Source organism: Cicer arietinum, chromosome 1 (assembly GCF_000331145.2).
Source record: "Cicer arietinum cultivar CDC Frontier isolate Library 1 chromosome 1, Cicar.CDCFrontier_v2.0, whole genome shotgun sequence".
In the NCBI taxonomy this organism is placed as follows: Eukaryota; Viridiplantae; Streptophyta; class Magnoliopsida; order Fabales; family Fabaceae; genus Cicer; species Cicer arietinum.
In genome coordinates this window covers 51,671,558-51,692,702 of record NC_021160.2, presented here as the reverse complement: position 1 = coordinate 51,692,702, position 21,145 = coordinate 51,671,558, and the positions used below count along the sequence as shown (strand labels likewise).

General features: G+C 32.9%; 3 protein-coding genes across 4 annotated transcripts; 1 reads left to right on the top strand and 2 right to left on the bottom strand.

Annotated features, from left to right (window-relative positions):
* Positions 1–1,853: 1,853 nt before the first annotated feature.
* LOC101500891 (uncharacterized) lies at positions 1,854–4,117 on the bottom strand. Its single transcript, XM_004486924.4, has 4 exons — positions 4,024–4,117; positions 3,537–3,821; positions 2,540–3,136; positions 1,854–2,062 (listed from the first exon to the last, which is right to left on the bottom strand). The coding sequence occupies exons 1-4, from the start codon at positions 4,106–4,108 to the stop codon at positions 2,016–2,018; spliced, it is 1,014 nt and encodes a 337-aa protein (XP_004486981.1). The 5' UTR covers positions 4,109–4,117; the 3' UTR covers positions 1,854–2,015.
* A 2,435-nt stretch (positions 4,118–6,552) lies between these two features.
* On the top strand, positions 6,553–10,689 carry LOC101501219 (protein TOC75, chloroplastic-like). The gene is made up of 7 exons (XM_004486925.4): positions 6,553–7,796; positions 8,082–8,303; positions 8,399–8,506; positions 8,622–8,813; positions 8,931–9,179; positions 9,908–10,162; positions 10,284–10,689. The coding sequence occupies exons 1-7, from the start codon at positions 6,684–6,686 to the stop codon at positions 10,521–10,523; spliced, it is 2,379 nt and encodes a 792-aa protein (XP_004486982.1). The 5' UTR covers positions 6,553–6,683; the 3' UTR covers positions 10,524–10,689.
* Positions 10,690–16,947: 6,258 nt separating this feature from the next.
* On the bottom strand, positions 16,948–20,839 carry LOC101501849 (uncharacterized). 2 transcript variants are annotated; one of them, XM_027332706.2, is made up of 5 exons: positions 20,449–20,839; positions 18,883–19,042; positions 18,248–18,280; positions 17,947–18,041; positions 16,948–17,439 (listed from the first exon to the last, which is right to left on the bottom strand). In XM_027332706.2, exons 1-5 carry the CDS (start codon positions 20,809–20,811, stop codon positions 17,221–17,223), a joined length of 870 nt encoding a protein of 289 aa, XP_027188507.1. In that variant the 5' UTR covers positions 20,812–20,839; the 3' UTR covers positions 16,948–17,220. The 2 variants fall into 2 exon arrangements, with proteins under 2 accessions (XP_027188507.1, XP_004486984.1); XM_004486927.4 differs by lacking the exon at positions 18,248–18,280 and having other exon boundaries at positions 20,449–20,823.
* Between the last annotated feature and the right edge of the window lie 306 nt (positions 20,840–21,145).

Sequence of the window (21,145 nt, the reverse complement as noted above, 5' to 3'; positions counted from 1 at the left end):
CCATACACGCAACCTTACACTAATCAATTTCACTGTTAAAGGTTCACTTTTTTTAAAACAAATGTCACCATTAAGATTGTACCTTATGTTTTACACCCAATGGTGATACTTTACCTATAGCCAAATATGTAAAAGTTGCAAATTTCAAATTAGTTAGTGTTAGAATTTTAATAGAAATCATGATAGAGATAAAATATTTAAATTGAAAGGAAATCATCCAAGATTCTCCAATCCAATTGATTTATGCGGACCGCTATCATTGAATATTTTTTATTTTTTTCTTTGTCCATTATCGTTTTTAATGACTGTCTTAATTTGGAATTGTAAAAGTGTTTAAGGAAATAATCTTTGAAGAGTGCTAATTTTTTTAGAATGACCGAATGTTGTTAACTTGTAAAAAAAATATGTTTTTTGATATTAATTTTTGCATCGACGCTTCTAAAAAAATATCCAAACAACGCACAATACAATAAGTCTACTCGATAGAAGCTTTGTTGAAAGAGGAAGATCACCAACAAAAAGAAGAAGAAAAATTTGAAGATCATACTTGGTCTTCACATGTTGGTTTTCACAAAAATATTTTCATAGTAAGAGAAAAAACATGTGAAAAACTTTATGTTGGTTTTCACAAAAATATTGTGCAGATAGAGGGTTTGATTTTGCAATTTGACTAGATATTAGTCCATTGTTGAAATTTACTTATCTCTTATAGTACAAGGAATAGTAAGAGAAACTACCTCGTCGCTTTTTACATAATTCACCGGTCTAAAGGTATTTATTTGTTTGTGGGTTTAATTTTTATGTATATGCAAATTATTTTTACACATGCACACAATCAAATAATATCACTTTTGTAGGGTATTTTCTAAAATATTTTCACAAAAATCTACATAAAGTAATTTGATTAAATGTATGTGTAGAAAAATCTTCATTGTAAGTATAAACAAATTAAATCCTTTGTTATATGTCATGTATTTGTTCTTTGAAATATTTTATGATTATCTCCAGCTTACAATTTATATTTTGAACTATAACTTGTAAGTTATATACAGGATGCGATGTTTGGTTTTTATTCATTAGTGTATATTTAACACTATCTCCATTTAAGAACACATTGACTAAATCACAATTTTTCTTAAAAAAAATTCTTATATAGTTGTATTAAATTTACTATTAATTACCATTATTTTTTAATGTTTGCCTTTTAAGAGATAAAATTAATTTATATTCCATATCATAGCACTTATTATTGGTTACAAGAAAATATAAGTGCCATATAAATACTAAGAGATAAAGAAATTCAAACGAATACATCTAATTGGTTTGTGCCTCCATTTTTTCGCCAAAGAGAGTGAATTCTAAAACTGTAATGTAATAAAATGAAGAAATCAGAAATAAAAAAACTCCTATATATGACAACAATATGAAATATATAAAAAAAAAAATTGACATTTAATAATTTAGATATATTTGTTACAGATTTTTAAAAAACGCATAAACTATTTTAATAGTCGATAACATTCACATATAAAACATCTGAAAAATAATGCATATCCTCTTAAGCAACATTTTTCACATTTCTAACAACATTTTTCAAGTGTTGTTGAAAAGTAAAATTATTGTAGTGAATGAAAATCACATTTTAAAAAAATCAGTTATCAAAAATAATTTTTATGAAGAACTATTAAAAATAACTTCTCATTCAAAATAATTTATAAATATATATTAAATTGTAAGTTTTTTTTCTTTAAAAAAAATGTATCTTTTAAAATAAATAATAACCAAAGACCTCATAAAATAGTGTTTTTAGACAAGTGCGCATGGTGCACACACAACATAGTTAATATATTGCATACAAATTAAATTTTACACAATGTTGGAAGTGAACTTTTTAGTCTAATTATTGGGCACATATACACAAAAGGCCAAAACTAAAGTACATACACTTACATATACAAGAATACAAATGGTCATATACAAAAAATGTAGAAAGTACATATATATTGCAAGGACATTTAATTTGCCTGAAGAATTTTCCCATGGTTCTCAGTTTCCTGACCAACTGCAAAATGTGGACACAACGATCACATCAATTATTGTCTTTCTGTAACCAAAGTCGTTTGTTATGAAAAAAAAATGGTAGTGTCAAACAAATAGATCATAGTATTAAGATTATATATTTGGACACTTTCGCGTATATATTATCATTTAGTGTTTTTTCCTCATCATCATAATTGGAGAGAGAATATATTAATAAAAAATATCAATTTAACAAGTAGTCTAAAGACAAATGTTAGAAATTTTATTATTAAAAAAAATAAATTTTAAAATTTTAAAAGTTAAATACACAATTTTTAATGTAAAATTTCTATCTTGAGATATTTAACAAGTGTTCCCTTTGATAACATTTCGCTAATAAAAAAATCAAAATTAAATGATTACAAGGTGTTTGATGTAAGAATTTTTATTCAAAAATTATCTATCTAATAAGATATAGTAGAAACATTGTTTAAGCAAACATGTGCTTTAATTTAATTACCTTCTTGAGTAGTGTTGCTTAATTGTGGGGTAACACGTTTATTAACAACATATTTTGGTTGCTGTTGTTCTTCATTCCTAAGCAAAGAATTTACAGCTCCTTTAACCCTATCAATCACACTACCATTATTATTAGTAGGAGATCTCCTAGAACTCATTAAAGGTTGAGAATGATATGCACTTTTTTCATTATTCATTGAATAAGCACTTTTGGGACTAGCATTAATATTGTTGTTCCTACTTAGTGTAGGAAATGAGGATGGTGATGAATTTTGCATCATTGGTGAACTTAATGGAGCAACAGGGGTTTTAGAAACAACATTAGAAGATTTGGAGGATGCATATGATGACCCTTCAATATTTGTTGGTGTGAGTTTTTCAGTTATTGTTGTCATGTTTGGATTTGGATTAGTAGTAATTGTTGAAAGTTGAGGATTTGTTTTGGACTTGACAGGAGTAAGCGCATTTTCTTGATCTTCTTTTTGTTCTCCTGATTTTGCTGTTCTTAGAACACGTTTCTCAGATATTACTGGATTTGCTCTTGGATGTTGTCTTGCATTTTCTTTGTATTCATCAGGTGCTAGCTCTGATTCATATACTGAAAATCATGTTCACACTAGAGTTATATATATGTAGAATAAGAAAGGAAAAAATCTAGGCAAAAATGAATAAATTTAAAGTTAAAGGTTTAAATCGCAGTTGCAGTTACTTTGTGATAATTGTTATCATAAAATTAATGTCAATTATGACATGTGAGTGTGATTGCATTAAGGATATGATTGCAAAATTGAAAGAAAAAATATTATGACATTGTAGTCATAATTGCAATTGCGTTGGCATCTTAAAATTTTGTCAATTAAAATGATGTGATTGTAATTGTGGTCGCAATGTGATTATGAAGATTGAACTTTTTAATGAAAATGTAATCATAATTGCAATTTTGCAACCATTATATAAAATATAAGTAGGAATTCAATAATAATTATTATGTTTATTACTTGGAGCTCCAAGATATTCAGCATCTTCTTCTTCTTCGTCTTCTAAGCGAACGCCCCAAGATGGAGTGAGGTTATCGTCATCCTGTCTTTTCCGGCTGAGACTGAGGCTGTTGCGCAATACTAATTTTCTAGCTTTTTCCTTCACTTTGGTGAGAACTGATTTCCTCTGATAGAGGCCTTGATCTTCTTCAGGATCATGGTGCATCATTCTCTCAAAGTAAGGAGAGGAAGCTGAATTAGTGGAGGTAGGAGAGTAGATTGGTGACATCCTTGACGATTCCCCTCCTGCACATGGAAACATATGTATAAATTAATATCATTTTTGTTATTTTTTTTATTACTTGTGTGACAAAAGCATGGTTTAAAATATTGATTGTTTCATGGAAGTGGTATATACCCTTTTTTTTTTAGTAACTAGTAGGATAACATAATTAAGATTTATATAAGACCATGATAATTGTTTAAGGTTAAGTTAACAAAGGATTACCTCGGAGGAATTGTTCCGTGGAAGCAATAGAAGGATTTCTTGTTGTTGTCTCAACATGTTTGAATGTGCGTTCAGTTTGAGGCATTTTTGTGTGACTAAATTGAAATGTGCTTCAACTTTTGATATAACCATGCTTTTATATTTATGATTTCTATGGTTAATAATAAAAGGGTAGAGATTAAACACAAAATGAACCGTGGTAGGGAAATTGATTCCGAGGTTCTAGCATTGTGCAATGATCTATAGTGCTAAATACCATGAAGATACATTTGTGGACTCATTATTTGCACGTGGAGATTCACAAAATTTTTAGATACTAAACCTCACAAATAAGTACTTTACCTTAAATAGTGATTTGACCGAGCCAAAATAAGTTTTTTTATTTTTTTTTTATTTTTATAGACAGTAAGTGTATATAAACTCGTTAAGTTAGCTAATTTTACAGAATCATTGCAAATTATATTTCACTATAAATTTTATTTTTTTTTATAAAAAGGATATTAAACTTTGGTGTATACATTTATAACTTCAATTATTTTTATTAATAGAAACATACAATCGAATGTCAATACCCATCTACACGCTAGTAAATAAATAATAATTCTTGTCTTTCTCCTTTTAAAAAATAGTAAAAATAAGAGAAAAAAATAGTTTTATAAGTATTTCTTATACATAGTTTGATTTTTATGCTTTTCGTAAGTAATACTTATTTTTTTTTATTTGTCTCATTCAATCAATCGTGTTTATCAACTTTTCCAATTTATTATTAATAATTAATTTTATTTTATTATATTTTATTTTATTTTTTGACATTATTATTTTAATTATATAAATATTTTTTTAGGAGATTATTTAATTTTGAATGTAACTACAATCATTCGTGAATTATTTTATAGTAATATATTAAATATTTGGATTATCAATTAAAGTATTTAATTATTATTATTTATTTCAAAAAAATACATATGAGTACACGTATTGTCTTCTTTTTTTTTTTACAGAAATCTGCATAAACTTTCTATTGTCAAATATAGTAAAAGCTACATAAATAAAAATTGTTGGAACCATGAAATTTTATTATTTCTATTAATGAATTAATAAATTATCAATTTCAATGATGATTTATTGATCCAATAAATTCAATTTTAATGAATTAATATACTAATGTCATAATTCACTGACCAATTTTATAATTTTAAAATCAAAATTTTATCCTTTTTTGCATTTTCTTTGAAATTATTTGTTTGGAACACTCCAAATCGGGCCCAAATAACATACCAACAATTGCTCGATCCATTACTACCAACGGCAGGGATATATGGGTAATTCCCCCTACATTGCTACATGCATCATCACACAGTTCCGGGATGCTAGAGGAACTATACTTTGTTTGGATGGTAAGAGAAAGAATGTTTAATAATGAAATGACATAAATATCTTAAAACAAATATAAAATATAATAAAGAGAATAAAATTAAAATAAATATTCAGTTATAATAAAAAAAGAATATTTAAAAAATAGAAAATGTTATTTTATCTCTAAAAGATAAATAAAAATGTTAATATATATAAATTATAACCTATAAAAATATTTTTGATATCATAACTAAATTATCAAATATTATTTGATTTTTACTTACTTTTTTAAGTAAAACTTATCAATAAATAGTAATGGTAATACATTAATAATTCTCTTTCTATTTTAATTTTTTTTAAGTTTTCTTAAATTATAAATGTAAGACTTTAATTATTATTATAAAATAAATAAGGTAGTAATAATTTATTAAGGTTTTCTTTAGTGTTTTTATTACAAACAAGGACATAAGCACACTTTCTGTCCCATTTTGTGGTAAGTTCCACCAAAACTTTCTTATTCATTATATTTTTTTTATTATTTCAAACGTTGGAAGGATATTGAAATCCGTATTTTCTTTCCTCTTTCAATCTTTCCTTTTAAGATTCTGTACAACCAAATACACTGTAAAGAAGAATAAAAACAACATATTTCACATGCAAACAAATATAGACTTATTTTCATACCCACACATACAATTATTTGTTCATATAAGATTATTAAAACTTTCAATAAAAATGAAGGAAGTGATATTAGTTGAAATTGAGCAGTAGTATAAAATAGTTTTACACCATTGGTGCATAATCATTAAACTATATAAAAAAAAATACAAATTTGTCAGACCGAAATAAATTTATATTCACATCATAGTCATATTTGAGACTATTTGAATTTATTTAGAAAAATGTTAAACATGTATTGTTATACATCCATCACCTTGATTGATTATTCCACAGTTCGTGATATATAATAACCCGTGCCTACAAAAAATAAGAAAAAAGAAATAAGTGTAAAAATGAAATGGAATGGAAATGTAGTATATACTCAATAAATTAATGCAAGTATATGAAAATCATGGTAGATTAATACATATCTTGATTAAAGATGCACATGTTTTTACTCAATAGTCATAGTTGTCAAAGGGTATTATTATGAATGAACCAACGCGGGAACAGTTTTAACATTTAACATAGTTTACTTGAAATTGAATTTGATTTTGATTTTTATTTTGGGAAGGAAAACCCATCAAAAACCCTTCCTTTTCTCTTTCTCTCTCTAGTTTTCTCTCTCCCAACCGTCAACAACTATGTCTTCCCTCGTTCCCTCCAACAACAACGTCGGCACCGTCTTATCCGGCCGTACAAACAAGAACAAACCCCTTCCTCCCACCAAACGTATTTCCTCTAACTCCCAACCCTCTCGTCGCCGCCGTGTCATCAAAACCGTCTCCACCACTCTCGCGGTTTCCTCTGCAACTTCCCTAATCCTCCGTTGTAAACCGATTATTCTCAATGGACACGGCGGTGGGAGTTTTGGTGGAAGTAATTCTGGCGGCGGCGGCGGTGGTGGTGGAGGATGGTGGTTTGGAAGTGGTGATGGAAATGGAGGATTTTGGTCTCGATTTTTTACTCCGGCAACCGCCATTGCCGATGAATCTCAATCTGAAGAGTTTGATTCTCATGGTATGCCGGCCAATATGACTATTCCATTGAACAGACTTAGCGGTTTCAAAAAGTACAAAATTTCGGATATTGTGTTTTTCGATAGGAATCGAAAAACGAAAGTGAGTTCCGATGATTCGTTTAACGAGATGATTACTATTCGTCCCGGTGGAGTATACACTAAGGCACAACTTCAGAAGGAATTGGAGAGTCTATCAGGAAGTGGAATGTTTGAAAAAGTTGATTTTGAAGGAAAAACTAATCCTGATGGAACAGTTGGAATCACTGTTTCATTCAGTGAAAGTACTTGGGAATCTGCTGAACAATTTCGTTGCATAAACGTTGGTTTAATGCCACACACGAAACCCGTTGAATTGGATCATGATATGACTGAGAAGGAGAGGATGAAATACTATTTGAGTCAAGAGAGAGAATATAAAAGGAGAATGGAGAAGGCAAGGCCTTGCATTTTACCTAAGTCAGTGCATATTGAGATTATGGATATGTTGAAGCAACACAGGACTTTGAGTGCTAGGTTGTTGCAGAAGATAAGGGATAGAGTTCAGAAATGGTATCACGATGAAGGGTATGCTTGTGCTCAAGTTGTTAATTTTGGAAACCTTAATACCAAAGAGGTTGTTTGTGAGGTTGTTGAAGGAGATATCAGTCAATTGTCTGTTCAGTTTTTGGATAAGCTTGGCAATGTTGTTGAAGGCAATACTCAAGTCCCTGTCATATATAGAGAGCTTCCCCAAGAGGTATAACATATACACTGCATTGTTATGTAATATGTTTTCTTATCTGTTATATTTGTGAGATTCACAGGCTTCATTTTGTTGTCAATTTATAGTGTTATCAATTCTTGTTATATGATGCAGAATTGATATTTCTAGTATGTTTAGTTGCTATTAATTTCAATGTTTATTGTCCTGTTTCGGATATGAGTTGTTTTGCTATTATTATTTTTTGTGATTTTTTTTGGTTTTGAATAGGCTCGTTCGTTATTGTTACTCACTTGATGGATGTTTGTATTTGATTAACAGCTGCGCCCGGGTAAAACTTTTAATATTGAAGCAGGGAAGCAAGCTTTAAGAAACATAAATTCCCTTGCTTTGTTTTCGAATATTGAGGTTAATCCACGGCCTGATGAGAGTAGTGAGGGAGCCATAATTGTTGAAATTAAGTTAAAAGAGATGGACCAGAAGACGGCTGAAGTCAGTACTGAATGGAGTATTGTCCCTGGACGAAATGGGCATCCAACTTTGGTATTTCTGTCAACTTGAACATCGATTTTCTTCAACAAATGAGGGATTTTGTCTGCTCAATTAATTTGGTGGCTTGCTGTTTAATTTTTGTGCAGGCCTCACTTCAACCTGGTGGAAATGTTAGTTTTGAGCATCGGAATCTACAAGGACTGAATAGATCTGTTAGTGGTTCTATAACGACCAGCAACTTCTTCAACCCTCAGGTACTCTTAGTCTTAAGCTAGTCTGTTGACTTTCTTTGTTTTATTCTGCAAATAGTATGTGTTTCCTTCTTATTTGTATTGGTATCAGAAAATGTGCTTTCATGTTTTCCCTTAGGATGACCTTGCATTTAAGCTAGAATACGCGCATCCATATTTGGATGGTGTAGATAATTCACGGGATCGTACTCTGCGTGTGAGCTGTTTCAATAGCCGAAAGCTGAGTCCAGTATTCATTGGGGGCCCCGGGCTGGATGAAGTGCCACCAATATGGGTTGATCGTGGTGGTGTCAAAGCTAATATTACAGAGGCAAGTAGTTACTGGTTCTTTTTTGTTACATGAACCCATAAACCTTGGACTGGCTATTTTAAGCTATTGGTAGTGTTTTTTTTTAATCTTAATTTTCATGTTTTGTGTGCCAAGCAGAATTTCACGCCTCAGAGTAAATTCACTTACGGACTTGTAATGGAAGAGATAATAACCCGTGACGAAAGTAGTAACATCTGTGCAAATGGTCAAAGAATATTACCTAGTGGTGGAATTAGTTCCGATGGACCTCCTACCACCCTCAGTGGTACTGGCATTGATCACATGGCATTTTTACAGGCAAATATTACTCGTGATAACACACGTTTTGTGAATGGAGCTGTTATTGGATTGAGAAATATGTTCCAGGTGACTTTCGCATCCTACTTTAAATGTATTTAAAGTTGCTCACATGGATGCTTTACACCTTTTTATTATTCTTGTGGGTTTTGGAGATAGTGTCAAAAAATTATTCTTAATTTCTTATATAAAAGAACCATTTCTGAATAGAAAAATGCTAAACTACAAATGAATAGTACGAATCCAATGATACTGGATTTGTGACTACTCGTCATAAAATTATCATCTGTGATACTGGATTTACTTTCTTGTTGGCTCTTGCTGCCAATATTCAGTCTTATTCATCCAATATTTTATAATTGTGTGCTCAATTTTTCTTTTCAACCTGAGTGTTGTTTTTCTATGGCTGATCATGCATACACAAAATTCAGAATAGTGTCATCCTGCTGTAGCGTTTTTTAACAAATGGCGTTTTAGTGTATCTGATCTTTGGAGGTTAACTAAATGAGTTGTTAGAGGATAATACCTAGGCTAGAGTTAGCATGATCCCATCTTTTGGATGTGGAAACATTCTTGTTAACCAACAACCTTTTCCATTATATGGTGTCGGCTACTTTTGGATAAATCAATGCCATTGTTGTGCTCTACCTACAACAAATTTTCAGTGAACCCTTTAATTTCCAACTTGCAGTCAGTACCTTCAAGGACAAGATATTGATGCTTTCCATTTTAGACTCTTGAAGTATGCTATGCCAATGCTTTCTGATTATACAGTTTTTCACATATGCAAACTGCAGGTTGATCAAGGCCTGGGCATTGGTACCCAGTTCCCATTCTTCAATCGCCACCAGCTAACTCTGACACGGTTCATCCAGTTGATGTCTGTGGAGGAAGGTGCTGGTAAACCACCACCACCAGTGCTTGTCCTCCATGGTCGCTATGGTGGTTGTGTAGGCGATCTTCCAAGTTATGATGCTTTTACTCTTGGAGGCCCTTATTCTGTTAGGGGATACAGCATGGGTGAGCTTGGTGCTTCCAGAAACATGCTGGAGGTAACAATAACTACTCATTTTATAATTCTTCATTAAGAATTTATTATTTTAGTTAATGTTTAATTGCTTATTATTGGTGTGCTTGAGGAACAGAACAACTGATTTCCTTTTCTTTCTACAGCTTGCAGCCGAGTTACGGATACCTGTTAAAGGTATGCATGTGTATGCGTTCGCTGAGCATGGCAATGATCTAGGGAGTTCAAAGGATGTCAAAGGGAACCCTACAGAAGTCTATAGGCGAATGGGTCAAGGTTCATCTTATGGTGTTGGTGCCAAGCTTGGTTTGGTCAGAGCAGAATATGCCATTGATCATAACTCAGGAACTGGTGCATTATTTTTCCGTTTCGGAGAGAGGTTTTAAGTTGCAAATTAGTTACAGTATAATTGTTAAGAAGCTTTAAACTACATTTTTTGGTCTAAGTGGGCCTTATGCTAGTACAAGACTGGTAGACTCTTTTTATTAACCGGTGAATTGGTGCAAAGTTCTGTAATAATATTAATATAACTGATTATTTTGATGATTGCTATTTTATCGATTTTATATTTTGCGGCTAGTGATCATTGCACAGTCTGCAAGAACAAATGAAACCTTATGTTGTATGAACATTTTTTCTTCGAGAAATATAATTGGCTGATGATTAAGGATTCAAATATGTTTGTCGGCATAAGTAGATGTTTTTGGTTAGACAATTAAGTTAGTTCTTATCTCTCATGTTTTGCACTTTCATCCTAAAACATATTTTAGCAAGAATTGGTTGTTTATTTAATACAAATTTATAAAATCATGGTTTATAAAATCATATTTTGCACTGGAGTTCCTTCATTGGTCTATAAGTTTTGTATTGTTGTGCGGTGTTTGTCATATGAACTGATTTTTGCCTTCATCTTTTTTGCATACTTGTATGGAGATGAAGACAATGGATGGAACAAGATGAATGAAAATTCTAAATTCTTTTAAACAAAAAAAATCACTATTCCCAAAAGTGTACTTGCAAAAACTATAATAAGATTTAAAATTGTAAAAATCACTATTCCCAAAAGTGTACTTGCAAAAACTATAACATACTTATTTTGAATTTAGATGTGATTTTATATTATTGATTAATTAGTGAGTTGTGAAAAAAAATGATGAGTAAGCAACTCTAAAATGTAAGGAAAAAAAGAGTTAATATTCATTTACAAAATCACATGTGTTGACGGGTTAACTGTGCCTGTAATTCCGTTTTAGACAACGTTCACTTTCAAAAATTTAGTTAATATTCACTTACAAAATTGCATAGTTAATTTATGGTCAGAAAATATACAAAAATTTGCATGAAGAGCCTTGGATACGAAGTGGCTAAAATCCAACACACCAAATCATGTTATTCAAAAAAGAAAACTATTGAATCATAGTGCATAAAACAACAAATTCAAGAGAGGAGTGATCTATTGGTCAATTAATTTTTTTTTCCTTAATAATATGTTGGTCAATTCATAGTTGAGATAGCTGACACTAGTAATACTGGTTGCACCATGTCAATTCAAGATTGACCTTCATAAAAAATATTGTGATTGTGGAAAATATGAGACACCACATATTTTTGTTGTATATTCTATCACGAATTAAGGTTTGATGTCCTTTTTGTTTTGATATTTCTCGGTATAAATAATCGTTACAATATTTATATTTAATAATTACAAATTAAGAGGATCAAATCAAATCCTGATTTGTCAAACTAATTTTAGGAAAGCTGGTAAATATAATTATAAATAATTATTTATTTCCTGATTCACATCCCCCCTCAAATTGATGCGGCTGGTCAAAAAACATCAATTTGCTAACTAGAAACTGATGGTGCGGGCGAGGAACAACTTTGGTAAGAATGTCTGCAACTTGAAATTGAGTATTGATGTGAGGGATGGATATAATCTGATTATCATAGGCCTCACAGATAGAGTGACAATCTACTTCAATATGTTTGGTGCGCTCATGAAAAACAGGATTTGCAACAATTTGAAATAGCACTTGTATTGTCGGCATAGAGAGACGTCGGCTCTGTTTGAGGGAATCCAAGTTCAGCCAAAAGACCACGAAACCAAATTATCTTAGAACAAGTAGTAGACATAGCACGATACTCTGATTCTGTAGAGGATTTAGAGACTCTTGTTTGTTTCTTACTTTTCCATGATATCAATGAAGAACCGAGTAACATGCACCAACCGGTGACTGATCGCCGAGTGTCGAGACACCCTGCCCAATCAGCATCACTATAGGCAATCAATTTTGGAATTGTGCCAATGGAAAAGAAGAGACCTCGTTGAGAGGTACCTAGCAAATCAATTTTGGAATTGTGCCAATGGGAAAGAAGAGACCTCGTTGAGAGGTACCTAGCAAATAGCGAATTCTGCGACGAACTGCTGCCAAGTGAAGGTGGCGAGGAGAGTGCATGAACTGACTTACTTGTTGAACAGCAAATGATATGTCAGGGCGAGTAATTGTCAAATAATTAAGACTACCCACAAGTTGTGGATACAATAAGGGATCCGACAATAGATCACCCTCATCGCAGTGATATTTCACATTAACCTCAAGAGGAGTATCTACCGGATTAGCTGATTGTAGGCCCGCCATAGAAATAATGTCCTTCGCATACTTATGTTGATGAAGAAATACACCCTTTGAGGTAGAATGAACCTCAATGCCAATGAAATACTGCAAGTTTTCAAGATCTTTCATATGAAATGCAGTTTGCAATTGATGTTTAAGTTCTTGGATAGATGCCTGGTCAGATCCAGTAATAACCATATCATCAACATAAAGGAGGAGTAGAACAATGCCTGTAGATGTGCGATGAATAAATAAAGAGGAGTCATGTTGACTCTGAATGAAGGAGAAACCAAGTAAAGTGGAACGAAATTTCTCATACCATGCTCTAGGTGCTTGTTTCAAACCATATAAAGAGCGTTTGAGCTTGCACACACCATGAGATGAAGAAAATAGACCTTGAGGAGGAGTCATATAAATATCTTCAGTGAGATCACCGTGAAGAAATGCATTCTTCACATCCATTTGATAAAGAGTCCACCCATTAGAAGCAGCTATAGAGAGTACAGTGCGAACAGTTCTCATTTTGGCTACCGGTGCAAATGTCTCATCATAATCAATTCCATATTCCTGTTTGTTTCCTAAGGCAACCAATCGAGCCTTGTACCGATTCAAGGACCCATCAGAATTCAATTTAATAGAATACACCCATTTACAGCCTATGGGTTTGATATGAGGAGGACAAGAGACAATATCCCATGTGAAATTCTCTTGAAGAGCCTGAAGTTCCTCATTCATTGCTTTTATCCAGCGCACATCTTTAACAGCCTGTGAGTAACAAGTAGGAATAGATATGCTAGAGAGAGATGCAGACAAAGAAGCATGTGAGGAATTATACTTGTCTGGTGAATATCTATCGGGTGCGCGAGACGCTCTGCTAGAACGTCGTGGTGCAACCGCAATAGGATCAAGTGGCGGATCAGGGTCGAGAAGGGGGTTATAACCTGTTGTTTGTGTTTTCTAACATATACATTTTCTGGTTTAAAATGTTCTATAGATTGAGGCATAGTAGAAAAATTGGGAAGAATAGCAATATCATTCATGGCATGAGAAAGATAGTGAAATATAAATTGATTATCCAAAAATGTTACATTCCTACAAATGCGAAAGCGCTGGTTAGAAACATCATAACACACAAAACCCTTATGAGAGTTACTATACCCCATAAATGCGCTTTGAGCAGATTGTGCTCCAAGTTTATGTCTTTCAAATGGAGGTAGGTGAACAAAACACACACATCCAAAAGTATGTAAATCACTATAATCAGGCTGAATTTTAAAAAGACGAAAAAAAGGGGATTCAAGATCAATAACTGAAGAAGGAAGACGATTGATCAGGAAGACAGCTGTGGAAAGAGCCTCCACCCAAAATCGAGATGGTACAGAAGCTTGAAGAAGTAAGGTGCGCGTTACATCAAGCAATTGATGATTCTTACGTTATGCCATTCCATTTTGTTGGGGGGTATTTGGACATGATCGTTGAGACAAAATATCTTTTTGCTGAAGATACTTCTGAAACTCATGAGACATATACTCACCACCAGAGTCAGAGCGAAAAATTTTAACACTTGTTTGAAATTGAGTTTCAACATATGTTAGAAATTTCTTAAACATAGAAAACACTTCATATTTGAACCGAAGAAAATATATCCAAGTAAAACGAGTGTAATCATCAATAAATGTGACAAAATATTTATAGTGAGCATGAGAAGTTACAGGAGACAGTCCCCATACATCACTATGAATCATCTCAAAACACGTGGAAGCACGATGAGCACCAGACGAAAAAGGAAGTGTTTTACTTTTAGCCAATTTGCAAACAGAACATGGCACAGAGACATTAGAAACAACATTTGTATTTCCCAATAAACCAGTTTTAACTAAATGAGACAAAACAATAGAGTTTGGATGACCCAATTTTCTATGCCAATCCTCATAAGAATTCAAAACACTATTACAAGCAAGAGATAAATGATTGAAAAGAAATTGAAGTGGAAACAATCTTCCCACTTTAGGCCCCTTCGCGATCACCTTCCCCGACACTTGCTCCTGCACAAGACAACCATCACGAGAAAAATTAACATTACAATTGTTGTCCACCAATTGTCCAACAGACAATAAATTGGAAGCAAGTCCAGGTGATACAAGCACATCCCGAAAATCAGAGTTGATATCACCAACATTAGTGATAGAAATAGTATTACCATCAGCAATTTGAATTTTCTGATTACCATGATAAGAATGTAAATTGTGCAAGAATTTAGAAGAACCCGTCATGTGATTGGATGCACCAGAATCAAGAAACCATGGATTCGAAACATTAGAAGACTTACCCTGAATTCCCAAGGCTGAAAGAGCAGAAAGTACCATTTGTTGAATCATTTCGGGCTATAGAGCACCACCATTAGAGGCATTAGGAATGGAAGGACCAATTGCAGAGCTCTTAGTGGCATGAAATGCCTGCACAGAATGTTGTGTTGGTCGTGGAGGGCGCGTGGGACAATCAGAGATAATATGACCTTGCTTCTTGCAATAATTACAAAATTTCATATTACAACTACGAGCGACATGTCCAAACTGTTTACACGAGAAACATTGGACTTGTCGCATATCACGACCTTTACCTCGACTTTGAGTAGCATATGCAACAGGTTCATAAGTGACAACATCATGAGACATGGTTCCTTGAGTAAAGAGACGTTGTTCCTCTCGGAGAAGTTCACCAACACATGTATCCAAAGAAAGAACAGGATTTATGTTCAGCAAAGCACCTATAACAACCTCAAATTCTGCACCTCTATCCAAAGTCTTGGGAACCGCAACAAATAGAATAGCAGAGTGTTCTGTCCATAAATTCAAAAATTCAGAATAATATTCTTGAATTGACAAATTACCTTGTTCGTAGTTGGCTAACTCTAGCTCCAAATGAAAACGTTTGGTCGTATTGTCTTGGTTGTAGATACGCTTCAAATAGTTCCACATTTCTTGAGCAGTTGAAAAAGAGCGCAAATTATTGATCATATGAGGATCAATAGTATTGAGAATCCAAGAAATAATCTGAGCATCTTTGATTTTCCACGCATCTAAGGCATTTTTCTCTATCGGTGCCTTCGAAACCCCATCAAGGTGACTCCATAATCCTTTTCCTTTAACATACATTTTGAATTGAAATTCCCAAGCAGCGTAATTCTTGCCAATAAAACGGACACAAAAGTTGTCTCTTTCTTTTTCAGAAGCCATGAGTTTGCACGTGCACAAAAAAATATATATTGGTAGACTTTTTTTTTTTGGTTAATGTGCAGAAGAAAAAATCACAGCCTTAGGCAAGCAAAAATAAAGGTGGAATTAAATCAGGCAGTAAGCAAAAAGAAAGCCGTAAGCCAAATACCCAAGGCACGAGAACGACTACAACCACAAAGAATGACGATCAAGGAAGTTAGCCACAGCAGCGATAAGCAATAACAGCAAGCGTGACGATCAACAAACTAGAATGACGATCCAACAACAGCGAGAAACAATCCAGAAGCACAATCTCAACACCGAAAAATTATGAAAGACAATAACGAATCGCGAAGATGAAATCAAGAGTCGACAGGCAGCTATGGTTGAGAGTTCGCAACGTATTCGCGAAACAAGCAAGGACCAAGAACGGAAGGAACAATTTCAAGAGCGACTTAGTGGGTGTCGCTAAATAAAGCCAAGATTAACTAAGAACTCACAGGTTTGATCGAACCTGTTGATACCATGTCACGAATTAGGGTTTGATGCCCTTTTTGCTTTCATATTTCTCAGTATAAATAATCGTTACAACATTTATATCTAATAATTACAAATTAGGAGGATCAAATCAAATCCTAATTTGTCTAACTAATTTTAAGAAAACTGATAAATATAATTATAAATAATTATTTATTTCCTGATTCACATATTCTAACTTTCATCTCAACTATCGTGTTCTACGTCTACAACAAACCATTCTTAATGTCGTCCAATGAAAGATATGAAAAGAAGGAAAAAGAAACATATGAAGATATTTTTTTTTCATTTGATTTGGAAATAAATACTATATGTTGTCCTCGAAATTTCATGGTTATACCGACCTAATTCCTCACATCATTAATATTCAAATTCATCACTGAGAATAAAAAAATGATAACCAGGTTTGTCTTTTGTTTGGTATTTCCATGGACTATATCAAATTAAGTTATTAATATTGATGATACATTTGAAACTACCTGAATAATGTCAAAAATGCATTTGATAATAATCAAGTAAATGGACAGACTTAATTAACATGTTACAATTCTAAAGATCATTATCGATAATGTACACGATCTACAATGTTACTCCTCTAATTTGGACTCGAGTTCCCACTAGCTACCAAGAGATATATGCCTCTACTTAAAATGTTTCGAGAAGAGAATCAGAGGCAATAAATTGACATTTGCTCTTCAACCAGCTACCATTTTGTTCTATAAGCCTAACTCCTTCTTTAACCGAGCTAGAGTTGCTTCTATTTCATCAAGGTTATCCTCAACGCTGGTATTTCCCTTGCTAGTTTCATCTTGAGTGTTGTTGCTTGGTGTCTCTGTCCCATATAAATTAGATGGATTTCCTCCCTGAGGATTGTCATTTGGATCAACAATATTGAGCTCTTTCTCAAGGAACTCCACAAATTCTTCTCCTATGTCCTGAAAGTTAAAGTTTCAAAAATTATGAGTCCTCATGTTGTAGGTCCGTGTTGCATTCTAAGACTTTTCTGGAACATCTATGGTGATAACAATATCAATTGTCTAAAAATAAATAGGCCTGTGTCTGACATCAAAACTCAACTCCAACACAAACTTATGAAACACTGACACAGACACGACACAAAAACTCAGACACTAGTAATAATCTGAAAAAAAAAACTCATGTTGTAGGTCCGTGTTGCATTCTAAGACTTTTCTGGAACATCTATGGTGATAACAATATCAATTGTCTAAAAATAAATAGGCCTGTGTCTGACATCAAAACTCAACTCCAACACAAACTTATGAAACACTGACACAGACACGACACAAAAACTCAGACACTAGTAATAATCTGGAAAAAAAAAAAAAAAAGAATTATTGTAGAAACCACATGCGCCAATGTCAGACACCGGAAACACCTTCAGTAGGTCACAAACAAATAAAAATGTTAGCGGGAAGTCTCACCGCCAATTCCTCCCATAGGCTCTTCGGCTTTCCTTGTGAAGCCGCATTGGCTTCCCAGTTCCTGAATTCTTCTTGAAGATCCTTAAAGAAGTCTCCTGTAATAACAAAATCATCAGATCTCAAACACCACATAAAATGAAGTATAAAACTACGTTGCAACACTAGAGACATCCCTTTCCCCCAGTTGATAGATTTATATCAGACACAATCATTGGCCAGTAAAATTTGTAATGAAATGCAGGCTAAACTTATGTCTGGCTTGATCACAAGATGTCTACTCTGCCAGAGAGTATATAACTACCTATTGTTATTTGAACATCTCTCAAAAAATAACCTGCAGCAGTAAGATGTTGATATAAGAACTTTATTTTATTTCAAGAGAACAAGTCGCTATCTTGATGAAATGATAGGACAGGAAGCATATCAATTTTTTTTTTAAATATATCTCAGACATTTTGTTGTTGTTAGAGACAAACAACAACAGATTATCCTTTATCTAAAATACCTTAGATCTTGCTATGATGGGAGCTTAATAACACCGATTATCCTTTATCTATATTACCTTCGAATATCAATTTGGATTTGTTTAGGTAACTTTTCTTATTGCTAGGTCATGCACTAATAGTACTAGTACTTAACCTGATTAGTAATATAAACACCAATATCAGGTAAAGGCATGATTCACAATATTACATGCTATCAATACTATATTTCAGTTTATTACTTTGAGTTATTTTCTGACTTTTCCTTCTTCTCTAATCCTAAACTTAATTTGATTTGGTTATCACTTAATAACGTCTTTCAATCGTTTCCTTCTTCCCTAATCTAAAGCTGCATCTAACAGCTACTTAGGCAATAACAAATTCATAATGCATTCAAAATTAAAGTTTGTAGATAGATCTCCAAAAAAGACTGCAAATGATTATGAATCTTTACCTAATCCATAAAATTCTTCTTCAGCCTGTTGATTCCAACTTTGGCTTCTTTGAGAAGAATTAGAACCACGACTTCCAGAATCATATTTTTTGCGCGAACTAGAATTCAACAACGTATTGTATGCATGTTTTATCCTCATAAATTTCTCTTGTGCTTTATCCTGTGAGAATGCACTTTAAAATACATAAATAAGCCCCATATATTTGTATCTTCTTATAGTTAACTATTGATACATTAATTGGAAATATATCAATGAATTGTTAGCAATACTCTTTTACTACACCCTTTGTCCTTGTTTTTCTAAAATTCCTATTCATGAAATTGAAAGCCAGTTATTCATATGGTGATCAAGTTTACATTTTTTCTTCTCATGTTTTCGTTTGTCTTTTAGAAGAGGAGAGGAGGGACATCAGTCATCACCATTAATTTAGTGTTGGCATGGGACTTCAATTAAAAAAGTATAACAGTTCAAGAAAATCCAAAATTAGAAATTTAGAAGACAATAAGCCAATTACAAGGGTAAATACATGCAGGTTATAAGTTGTTCTCAGCCTACTGACATTGTTATTTTCTAATATGACATTCATATTCCATGGTAAATCCACAATGTTTTCCAATTGATGAGAACATAAAAGTAAATGAAGGAACCAATGTGCTTTCCTGGCAAGGAAACTTAAAAGTCAGTACACATCAAAGAACAAAGGTGGTTCTAGAGCACAGTAATTTCAGCAATAGAGCCATGTATACAAGTAACTCACCCAGTGACACCGCAAAAGAGGACAATAATGCAGAATACTTAGCAGAGAGTAAGCCAACATGCTGCAATGGTAAGTGTATCTTTCCATTGTAGATAACAAACTCAATGTTTGAGTTAAATTAGGAGCGGATCAGTTAATATTCACAAGACAAATGTTTGGTTCAACAGTGACAAAAAAGGATGTTCTAGAATAAATTCTTGCTAAAAGTGAGTTGAACATAAAGTGATTTATGTTTGAATCTATTTATATATTCAAGTGAGTTGAACAATAAATGTGAGGGTAAAAATCAATTCTAGGGACAGAAACTCCAAATTTGAGCTTCAAGTTAAAATCAATTAAGTCAAAACCAATTCTACTCAAGGACATCGAAACGTGTCAAAATCAATTCTACAATAAATTTTGCCTCAATAGAAAGTGAAATCAAACATACACGAAAACCAATTAAGTTTGCAACCATTTGCAAGTTTCAACAATATCATTTAAGTACATGTTTGGTATCAGGGTGGATTTGCCAAAATCACGGTGAGCCACCGCGATTCTAACTAACCCAGAGTGTGATACCAAACATAGACTAAAACTACTAATAATATCCTAAATTCTCAAAGATGGATTAAAATCCCCAATTATAAAATTATCCCCCAAATCATAACCATAAATAATAGGTATGGTAATGGTTGGCATAGAAAAGAACTGAGGTTTTGCAAATAAGAGAATAAATATCCAACAAACAAGAATCATGAAAGATGAAATTTAACAAAATACACAAGTAAAAGAGAAAAGAGTAAAAAGTGTTGAACATACCAATTACCTGTTTATTGACATCAGGATGATACTTGAGAGCGAGTTTCCGATATGCCTTTTTGATTTCATTGACAGACGCGGAAGGAGACAAACCCAGAACTTCATAGGGAGACTCACCGCCACCAACACCACCACCACGCCTTGCTCTAACAACTACATTTATTCTTCTATTGCTGCTACTTGTTCCTTTGTTTTCATGCTGCTTTCTGTTTGTGTAGCAGCATGAAAAATGAAGCACGCGTTTTTGGTGGCTGATTTTGTAATTGGGTGTGGAAATTGAAGAAGGAGAAGAAGTTGATTGGTTTTGGTTTCGGAGGAATAAAAGTGGTTGAAGAAAAGATCGGTGAGTGGGAGGAAGAGAAAGCAACATTTTAATTAATCAACAAATCTTTGTTCTATCATCTCTTCTTGTTTTCATTGGAATAAGCATCACCCTCTTCAACACACAAGGACCTTTCTCGTAACCATATAAACTTGCAAGGGTAGATTTGGAATAACATCCTCCCGTAATTCCTCTACTTTTATTTATTTTAGGCTAAATTGTATATATTAATAAAATTACTTCTTGTCATAGAAATTCGAATACAAGATTTACTACAGGGTAGACTAAACATAGTTGGTATAACTAAATATTTAAATCTTGTAAAAAAACACCACATATATAAGGTAAATTAAAATGTGAATCCCTTTGAAGGTTGGAGAAG

Bases quoted from the DNA above. Each gene is read 5' to 3' on its own strand.
- LOC101501849 (XM_027332706.2), bottom strand. From the start codon at position 20,811: ATGTTGCTTTCTCTTCCTCCCACTCACCGATCTTTTCTTCAACCACTT. The intron at 18,281-18,882 runs GTAAAGATTCAT...TTACTGCTGCAG, and splicing joins AGAAGAATTTTATGGATTAG to GTTATTTTTTGAGAGATGTT. The intron at 18,042-18,247 runs GTAGTTATATAC...TTGTTATTACAG, and splicing joins AGATGTTCAAATAACAATAG to GAGACTTCTTTAAGGATCTT.
- LOC101500891 (XM_004486924.4), bottom strand. From the start codon at position 4,108: ATGCCTCAAACTGAACGCACATTCAAACATGTTGAGACAACAACAAGA. The intron at 3,822-4,023 runs GTAATCCTTTGT...TTCCATGTGCAG, and splicing joins CACGGAACAATTCCTCCGAG to GAGGGGAATCGTCAAGGATG. The intron at 3,137-3,536 runs GTAATAAACATA...CATGATTTTCAG, and splicing joins TGAATATCTTGGAGCTCCAA to TATATGAATCAGAGCTAGCA.
- LOC101501219 (XM_004486925.4), top strand. From the start codon at position 6,684: ATGTCTTCCCTCGTTCCCTCCAACAACAACGTCGGCACCGTCTTATCC. The intron at 8,507-8,621 runs GTACTCTTAGTC...GTTTTCCCTTAG, and splicing joins GCAACTTCTTCAACCCTCAG to GATGACCTTGCATTTAAGCT. The intron at 10,163-10,283 runs GTAACAATAACT...TTCTTTCTACAG, and splicing joins CTTCCAGAAACATGCTGGAG to CTTGCAGCCGAGTTACGGAT.